The sequence below is a fragment of the Zophobas morio genome, unplaced genomic scaffold (assembly GCF_036711695.1).
Source record: "Zophobas morio isolate AGI-343-1 ecotype UQ-CSIRO unplaced genomic scaffold, CSIRO_AGI_Zmor_V1 ptg000269l, whole genome shotgun sequence".
In the NCBI taxonomy this organism is placed as follows: domain Eukaryota; kingdom Metazoa; phylum Arthropoda; class Insecta; order Coleoptera; family Tenebrionidae; genus Zophobas; species Zophobas morio.
In genome coordinates this window covers 177,319-187,324 of record NW_026972373.1, presented here as the reverse complement: position 1 = coordinate 187,324, position 10,006 = coordinate 177,319, and the positions used below count along the sequence as shown (strand labels likewise).

At 33.2% G+C, this 10,006-nt stretch overlaps 1 protein-coding gene across 1 annotated transcript; it reads right to left on the bottom strand.

Moving 5' to 3' along the window:
* Positions 1–834: 834 nt before the first annotated feature.
* LOC135119521 (required for meiotic nuclear division protein 1 homolog) lies at positions 835–6,282 on the bottom strand. The gene is made up of 6 exons (XM_064043930.1): positions 6,255–6,282; positions 2,550–2,653; positions 2,383–2,471; positions 2,219–2,319; positions 2,099–2,142; positions 835–936 (listed from the first exon to the last, which is right to left on the bottom strand). The coding sequence occupies exons 1-6, from the start codon at positions 6,280–6,282 to the stop codon at positions 835–837; spliced, it is 468 nt and encodes a 155-aa protein (XP_063900000.1).
* Positions 6,283–10,006: the final 3,724 nt, after the last annotated feature.

Here is a 10,006-nt window from a genome sequence, read left to right as displayed (position 1 = left end):
GTAATATAAGATATAATATAACTATTCTATGAAATATTAAAAGTTTTCTTTTAATAATGCATAAGCGACAAACAGTTGTACAGGACTATGTAATATTTAATAGATTTATGCAATAAAAGGGGTTAAACAAAGAATAAAGATGAAGATAAGAATACATTGCCTTTATGTGGCCTCTAAATAAAAAAAAGAAAGAGAAGTCATCAACGACTTTTTTTTTCAAGTACAAGTAATTGCCTGCTACATTGGCAATACTATTATAAAAATTTAATACTAATATAAAAAATATATTAAAACTAGAGTTGTACTCTTCTAATATATTACTAACAGAACCGCAACACATATATATTTATTACAATTAAAATAATAAATAAGTGATTAACTAATTATATAATAAATGAAGTAATTGTTGAATTAGTAAATAAGTTTTAGTATAAAAAAAAGACATGCGAACATATGTTTAGAGACGGTTTAAAAAAATGAGAAAACTGTCACGCTGCGGTTATTTATATGCGCCCCCATTTTTATTATAACCGTATTATTATATAATTATTACTACTATTGCATAATATATGAGGAAACAAAGAAACTACTAAAAAATAAAGGCTTGCTGCTAAAAAGAAAATATTATTTTAGAATATGATTCCTTCGAGAAGTTTTTAATATCTAAAAGAGAAAGTTTTTTTTACCATACTTCTCAAAAGTTAGTGTTTCTCGGTCGTGTTTTCCAGAAAAAATAATAATATTCTCGCTGACTAATGTAGACTCTCTGAAAAAAATTATTTTAGAAACGAATTGTAGCACAGACTAATTAAAATAATGAAAGGTATATAAAATTTAAAATAACCGAGAATCATCTATTTTATAATAAATTTCTTCTTCCGCCACGATTTTCGAGATGTACGGACGAACTTCAATTTTATGAAGAAGTTTATTAACCTGCAAGCGGTATATAAAATATTTAGCCAAAATACTTTCAAAGTATGAGAAAATTCTTTTGGCCTTTAGACTAAATTTAAAGCGTCTCCAAATCTCAATAACTTCTTAATATATTAAAAAATTTTTAAGTGTGTGGCGGCTGTTGGCGCTTGTATCTTGCTGCAACCAATATTTATACGGCGTTTATAAAGATGAACTAGTATAAATACAGAGAGACTGACTAGGGTCATCACGATTGCCACAACTCCTACGAAGACCAAGCATGGCAGGGCGGGGATTAGTTTTTATTATTTTAAACTTTCCAGGATTTTGTATTATTTTCGTTGGTTTTTAGATTTTATGTGCACTCGACAAAAGAGTTTTACTGCCTGATTCCAAAACGGGCCACCAAGAAATGTTTTAGTAAAAGCGAAGTTCTCTTATCTGACGGTTTAGTACTTCCAATGCTTGGTAAACACGGCAAAATCCACGCGGAGGCCACTCAGTACCAAGCAGGAAGGTAAAACATAATTTAGTTTAAACGCTACTACTAAACAAAGATTGCGTTGTTTCGATTTCCGTTTAGTTTAGTATTCTAATGTCTTTCTACAGCTATTAAAGTTGTAGTGTGAAGCACTCGTGAGGGCGAGTACTGCTTAGGCTCTCACGATGACGCACAATAATTAACTTTTTATAAACGCTAGGTACCTTTTCATAAATAAACATTATTGGTCTAAAAGATATACTTTACGCTTTATAACTTTCTAAAAGTATACATAAATTAAATACAATTTTTACTCAAAAAAAATTTTTTAAACTTTTGATTCCAATAAAAAAATAAGGGAAAAATATATATGTAATAGGAAATCTAAACTAAACGAACCTAAAAAAAATGGTGACAATTGGCCTTACAAAAAGAAAAACTCCTCTAGTTAGTTACTCTCTTGGATTTAAAAATAAGGTGTAAACCAAAACAAAATCTAAAAATATGGTAAAATAAACTAATCTCAAATCATTTCTAATCTGGTTTAAATTTAAAAGGGTAACGAAAAAAAAAGGTGATGAAAAAGATGCAAAGTAGAAATATAAAAGTTTTATACATAAATATAGTCTCAGAAACTTTAACACAATAAAAAAGGTTAAAAATACGTACAAATTAAAATAATTAACTAATTTAATCAACCTCAAGCATTTCAGAATTAGAGATATTCCAAAGAACAATAGTACCTGGTATTAACAAGATCAGACACATTGTATAAAATATAACAATAAACATAACAAGAAGATATATTAAAAAACCAACCACTTTTGAAGAAGAAGATTTCCCCTCTTTCTGAAAAAGAATACACGTGAATAACATCAGTTTCCTCACCAACAGACGAAAAACTGGTGATTTTAAAGTCTCTATAAAAAAAAAAGAGAAAAAGAGGAATTTTTGGTACAATAATTGCAAGCTATTTATAAAACTTTGAGTGAAGTAAAGACGTAAGCGCTTCTAAATTAAATGCTTCGGAAGTACAGAGGGCTTTACATATCCTGAACTCCAAAGCTTTGCCCTTAGAATGGATAGGACATAAAAAAAGCGGAACAGGGATGAAAACAAAATATACAAAAAGGAAAGAGATAATGGAAACCTGAAATTTACTGTTATGCCTGGCCTTTTCTCTTTTTTTATGTTTATTTTTAGCTCTCGTGGCAATTCTGTTGTTTAAACCATCAGTGGAAGGTAAAAAGGTACCTACATAGATTAAGATTGTCGTGTTCAGCACCAATAAATATAATAAAGAGGATATAGCAAAAAACCTAAACACCTTTAAAAATATTTTTTTTATCCTTTGAAAGAGAAGAATCTATTTTATAAAGGTTTGAAGTATTTTTGTAAAGTAGTTCTGCGTTTTGTTTATCAAAAATCGTCCGCGAACCATTCCCCCCTTCAACTTCAAATATTTTACTTTGACTATGTACCCTATCGGAAATTCTATTTTTCTTTGTCCCAGCGTCCTTAAAGTCTTTAGAAGCGTTCGTGGAAATTATATTGTCGTCTTTACAGTGATTGTAAAATTTGCTGAATATTGTAGTGGGGAAAGCTGTTTTTAGAAATAAGCAAGGAGCAGTTATATGATAGTATAGAATTTCAATAGTAAAATTAGAAGAAACACTTCGGTAATAATGGTTTACGAGGTAACTTTTATAATAAGGTAGATTTAAAAATTTAGACATTAAATTTGCTCTCTTTTTCTAAACTCTCCCGTAACCCAGTTAAGTCCTTTCAAAGAAACTTTAACCGAAGTAACGCTTACTTTGATTAACTTTAACTGAATCTCCTAGATATTAAAAAAAAAAGACTCTTCTCTTCTTTACACATAAATCTTTAAACGAAAACACGAACGGAAGAGGGTAACTGTAATATTAGAAAAGGGGTCAATAAGGTAACACGATCCCTCTAGTGCTTTTTCGTACTACATACACAAAATCGGAAACTTTTACTTGAGGGCTGGTGTTAATAAAAAATTGAGCTATAAACTGCTATAAAAAAATTTCAAGAGCGGTCAAAATCTAGTAATAAGGGTACATTCTCTGCTTTTTCTCCAAACAATTCCAGAACATTAAATTCTAGTTTGAGACGGCTCAAAAGCGTAGCTAAAGCTTTAGTATAACCTTAGAGACCAAGATACCACTATATGTTGATAATAAATTTTTTTTTTTTGTTTCTCAATAAATTACAGGTTGTTTATCTTCTGTTCGCATTCGTCAAAGTTCTAAATCCTATTCGTTATATTTTAAATGAGATGCTCTAATTCTAATAAGATCAAATTTTAGTAAAATGGTGTGTTCCCGTGCCATTGGGTCGCTTTAAGCACTCCTTAAAACCACGCACACACAGATATAGAATAAAGTTCACTGGTAATTAAACTTATAAAGGAGTAGATAAATATTAGGTGCCCTTCAAATTAGTATTCCGCTCCCAAGTTAGTCAAAAAACTTTTATCTATGACATTCATATGATCTTTTTAAGGATAACTTGCTTATAGAGTAATAACTTTTCTTACATTAATAAAATTTGGTTGTTCAAAAATGGTAGTATTAATAACAAAAAAACAATAAAGTCCCAGTATCGGTCAAAGAAGTAGTTGTATTGGCGCATCGTCTTTTTAGGATCAGTAATTCATTTACGAATATAATAAAGGTCAAAGTAAAGGTTAAAGTCTCATACTTTATTATGTCAATAACTTAAGCAATAAATTTTTAAATAATTAAATATCTATCTGTTTTAACAGTTTATATTTTTCTTGACCAAAAAATTTTCTATCGCAGTACTACACACACTAACTTTTATAATAGAAAAATCAATTATAATGTAACGGAAAAACTTGAGAGAAAGCCAATCCGAAGCCAAAAAATACCTTGTTAACCATGCATAATTAAAGACTGAATAAAATAGCTCACACTTGAGATAAATACGAAGTTGAAAGGTAAAAAACTTTTTTATCGTTTTTGTCGCCAAGACAAAAAGGCCTACACTTTTTTGACTTCTGCCACCGCCTAGCAGCTGTTCTAAGAGAGCCTTTTTTTTACTGACATACTACAGCCGGTATGTTAGCACATCTTTACTGCTTAATCCTTATTCCCCTCTTAAACTATATGAGAGGTAAAAAAGAAAGGATCCAGTCCCCTTCGAAGAGTCTTCATCTTCAATTTTTGCATACTAGCCCATGGGCAAATTATAAAAGAAAAGAAGTATACAGCAAACAACCAAACAAAAAAAACCGATTTCTATTATCAAGAATAACTAGAATAAAATAAGTAAATAAGATCGGCAAATAATAATAAAATAATTTAAAGGATAAATATAAATATACTATAATACGCTGTTTCTTATATTACTTGAATTATAATAATACTTAAGTCCATTAAGCATTTAGAGATAATAGTTTATGAATATTTATTATTAAATAATAATAATCATAAAGTGTAAATTAAATTATATTATAAATGAGTAAACGACAGATATTAGGGTAGGAAATTGAGGTTTAAAGGAAAAGATCTTAAGATGTGTTTAGGTCTTTCACACCTGTTATACTGGTCTAGGTTGTAGCTAACAGCAGGGGCTAATAAACTATTGGTATGTTCACGATATTCTTTAAAGCATTTAGTCGCTATTTGTAAAGAAAAAACTCTTGATTTCATTTGGCAGTCACGATGCAACTGAGCATTACGTATTAACCACGAAGCGTCAGTGATGATTCTGAGGAGTTTGTTTTAAAAAATCTGCAGTCTATTTATATGACGATCAGAGTAGGACCAACAAATGGAGGCATACGCCATAACTGGGAGAATAATGGATTTGTATAAAAGAAGCTTGTTTTTAAGGTGGAGTTTGCTGCGCACGCATATTAATGGGTATAGAACATTCTTGGCAGCGTTCATTTTTCTCAGGGGTGTTCCAAGTTAATTTGTGGTCTATAATAATCTCTAAGTACTTGACGCTAGAACTCCACAAAATAACAGTTTTAAATATATGTAGAGTTTGGTGCTTTTAAATATTAACTATTCTTCTTAAAATTTTCAATGCTGCACACTCTTAGAAGCATTGAAGGTTATCTTCCAGTTAGTAAACCAGGTTTCCAGTGCGTACAAATAAAGTGATAAGTGTTTAATTGCCAGTGCCATCGGTTTAGAGCCGCAGAATATAGTTGTGTCATCCGCATATTGGGAGTGATAAAATAGCTGATCTGTGGATGTCTGCCATATTAATAGCGAGTAAATGTGTCGATAAAAGTGATATTTGAGGGACTACAACCTTTTTTCCCCAAAATTTGAATTAACCGTCCTATACGGACAAATTTTCTATGTTATTTATAATTTTTTGTCATCTGGATTAAGGAGCTAGGAAAGTTAAACTTGACCGTCTTAAAGAAAAGTCCTCTTCGCCAAATTTTATCGAAGATTTTCTCAACGTCTAAAATATTATTGCGGTATATTTGCGATCGTTAAAAACTTTAGTAACACGTTCTGAAAGTCTTAGAAATTCTGTTGAGATGAGGAATGTTCTTTACGGAAACCAACTTGACACCCGGGTATAATGTTCTTTTCTTTCGCAAAGTTATTTAACCTTGCGAGTATCACAGCCTCCGCTACTTTGCCAATGCAGGATAGTAAACTTGTGGGCCGATTGTCCCTAATAAAGTTTCCTGGTTTTTTTTAATTTAGAAAAAAAACAACTTCTGCTACCTTCCAACGATTAGGAAAGTAAGTAATAATAGTTAATATCGATTTAAAAAACTCATTTACATAGGCAATAGACTTAGAAAAATGTTTGAGCATTAGGTTGGATATACCTTCTAATCCCACGACCTTTTTGGTCATTAACGCTTTGATTATTAATAATTTCTTTACAACTGGTAAAATAAAGTTTGCCGCTCATGCCAAGGCCCCTCTTCTTAGGTCGTTGTGAAACTCTCGGAAAATGAGTAAAAATGTTGAGCAAAAACGTTAAATTTATCTCCGGCAATATGTGCTACGCTATTTTCATGTTATGTGGGTGGTATGTTTAATAAAATGCGGCAAGGGTTAAGGATCCTTTCAGTTTCCAAAACCACAAGCCCTTTGACTTAAACATTTTAGCTTTTGTTCCAAAAGTTTATTATTAAGTTTTATCCATTCCTTTTTTAATAAGGTGACTTTGTGGCGGACTTTTTTGTCCCTAAAAAAGCCTGTCTTTATATATTTTAATTCAAGGGAGCGTCTCCTTTTAATCATCCGCATAATAGCGGGAGGCATTAATAAGTTGAAGGGCCTAAAAGGCTTAGAAGTGGAGGCAGAATTGTAAGCACTTCGGAATGTTGATTCTAGATGATTGACAGCATCAACGATACCTGGTTCAGATGGCGGAAAAGTATGTTTATTAAGATTTCTTCCAGTAATGCTTGAAAAATTGGCCAGTGAGTTATTTTTTTTTTTATAGTATTTGAACCTTCAGGAAAGACAGAATCTCCCAGCTCAATAAGAACTGGCCTATGACCGGAGGACAACTCGTTAACAGGATTAATACATGCAGTGATGTATGCGTTTGTAATACTGCAATGTCCAATCATAAGTGGTTCCCCATTGCGCAATGTAAGTCTGGTCATCTGGCTCTAGGATAAGGGAAATCAGATAAATTATCACAATTATCTAAGAGTTCCCCATTTCTATCCGAGCAACGGTCGTACCAAGGTGTGCTTGCTGTTGAGAACTCCAGACCACAAATCTGAGCTCGAGAAGCCGAAAATATTCTTAAGTCCTAAAAAAATAAGTTCTTGCTGGGGGACTGTAAGCTGATATCTCTACTGCGTCGCCATTCTTCTAGTACCCCAGTTGCTTTTAAGATCTGAAGATTGCTTATATATAAACTCCGTATGTTGGATACCTTTCTTAACTAGAATTTCTACCCTCCTTTTTCCGAGGCCATGCACTCGCCACTATAAGGGGTATATTTAGGTCTTTGAAACTTATTACTTTCTTTGAAGTGAGTTTCCGAAACGAGAATGATGTCAATTTGGTAACAAGTAATAAGTTCAAGTAACTTAATTTTTTTTTGCCCCTTAGGCCGTTCGCGTTCCAAGATAAAATCCAAATATTCTTTAAGCGGTATTTCATTATTCATTCAGATTGTTAGTATTTATCGAATAAATCGCCTACCGATTTCGAAATATGCTTACTAATAGTCTCAGTTAGGGAGACTACTACAGGCTTAATTATTAAATCAACTTAGTAGAAGTTGATTTCCTACCAAAACTCGACATTTTGCGAGCGCAGCTCATTTCTGGTTCTATAAAATAATCTCTGATATTTTCCTTATTGTTAGTTCTCCCAATCTTACTAAGAGGAGCGTCTTTAGGATGAAAGATTCTGCCTCTGCAGTTTGTAGTGTGATCACCATTACAGTTTGCACATCTTGGCTTTTTAACTTTTTTCTTTAGGACATAACTTCGTGGCATGATCTTCACCGCATTTAACACAATTGTAGCCAGAGGGACAGAATTTTTCGCTGTATCCTAATAATCGGCATCTAAGGCATTGGCCAATCCTGCCACTATTCTTTATAGGTTCCGGAGAGACTGTAATGTAGCCTATATTTCTTAAGTTATATATACTTTGGCAGATTGAGGTAATTTAACAAGGACAAAGGGCAGTGGTGTTCGAAGTTTGCCATAGCGGCGCACTCTGATGACTGCAGAAGGATTCCAGTTCTTGTTTAATATGTTCGGCGTCTAGCTCTGTAAAGGCACCACACAAGACCATCACCCCTTTTCAGAAGGTAACCAATAAGTATAAAATTCCTGACCATTGGCGTCAAGAGGGGCAGGGCTGTAAGTTTTTTAGACTTTCGCTAAAAGTATCATCATTTTGATGCGTTGTATCATATCTTGAGCGGAATTAATTGTTGTTAGCTTTAAATTGTGAGGATAAAAATTTCCAAACTAACTTATTACGAAGAATAATGGTGGGGAATCTAAGTTTCTTATTAATATCACTATTAATATTGCTATTAGTATTATTGTTTATTATTACTATTTATTACTGTTAATATTACTATATTTACTACTATTGCTATTGTTATTACTACTAATTCTATTACTAGGAACTGCCTAACCTTGAAAAACTGTGCGCGAACTGTACGATGAACTTCTGCAGGAGAGGAATTACTCCACAAAGAGTTTTATGTCGCCCTCTCAGCAAAGAAATTTTTATCAAAACATTTGGGTTACCAAACAACACCCAAAGCTTAGTTTATCACTACACCAGTAAAAGTATGCAAGTTTCTTTCAGATGCGAAGCCCGAATACCAGGGGCAGATTGACAGAGAAGTAAAGTAGCCTGTGAAGACTTCTGCTTTGAGGATGGATTCAATTCTTTTAAAAATGGAAAGAAAAATGTTATTATTATTATCACATTATTATTAACATTGGTGGTACTTGTATTGCTAAATGAGGTAACTGATTGACTTAATGGTCTTGTTTTTCTTGCTCTGAGTTGTAATTATGCTTAAACTTTTAAGATATCCTGCGGAACTGCTTGAGCTTACAGTGTGTTCGTTATTGACAGTACCTTGATCAGTATCCATAAGAGTAAGAAAAATATTTCCTTTTGGTAGTTCTAAGGGTGGTTCCTCTTCCTTTCGTTTTTTGGGAGCCTTCGCCTGCGGAAGATCCTCTTTATTTCCCAGTTCTGCTATTTTTTTTTGTAGATCTTTTTATGGTAGCTAGCAAACTAGCTGCCATATCCTGGTAGCGGTCTCTCCCCATAACTCAAAAAAAAACTTTTTTAAAAGTGATTCTGAGTAAATCTGTTTATAACCTTTTATACTTTTTACATGTGGCTTAGAAAAAATAATTCTTAAAATAATTCAAATAAATCGCTATGTAAGTGAGTTAAACATATATTGTAAATTCTAAGTAAGGATTTTTTTTCTTGAGAGGAGCTACTCGCACTGCTCTCGTTAAGTACTATTGTCGCCCAAGAGTGTCTTTTTATTTGTTTATTAATGACAGTTCCTGGTGCTTGATCGAGTTAAAAGCTCCGAATACTCCAGCTCTTGATCGGGAGCGACCGCAGATAGACTACAAATAGCTTTCGGGGTGTCTTTATTTTTTACATTAACAAAAAAACTAGCGCTTAAGCTCGTCAAGTGGGCCGCGATAAAGGATCCCGTGCCATGACTCGTAAATAAGTTCACTCTCCAGCAGGCGATTAGTGTGCCTGGCTAGCTCGTCCTAAAGGGCATGGGCACTACGTTGGAAGACGACTCCAAAGGGTCCAAATGCAGGTCCCGGTGAAGAGTTTCATTTTCACAGCAATTTATTCTGGGGCACTTGAAGTGCCGACGCTATTATAGTGGAGTCATAGGCCCAAGCAGCTGACACGTATGTCATTATTGACTGGATGTAAGACAAATACAACTGCCGTTTGTTTCGCAAAGAAAGCTTACTTCTTGCCGCAAAGTAAAGGATAAAGCGCCTTGGTTGCTGCCTTAATCTTCGCCACTAGATAGTTCACGTAAGATCGACGGGAAAATTTGTTGTCGATGAGGATTCCCTAGTTTCGTGTG

Excerpts from the sequence above, each read along its gene's own strand:
- LOC135119521 (XM_064043930.1), bottom strand. The coding sequence starts at position 6,282 with ATGACCAAAAAGGTCGTGGGATTAGAAG. Across the intron at positions 2,654-6,254 it reads AAAGGTCGTGGGATTAGAAG|GTACCTTTTTACCTTCCACT; the intron begins GTATATCCAACC and ends TAATCTATGTAG. Across the intron at positions 937-2,098 it reads CTAATTCTGAAATGCTTGAG|GTTAATAAACTTCTTCATAA; the intron begins GTTGATTAAATT and ends TACCGCTTGCAG.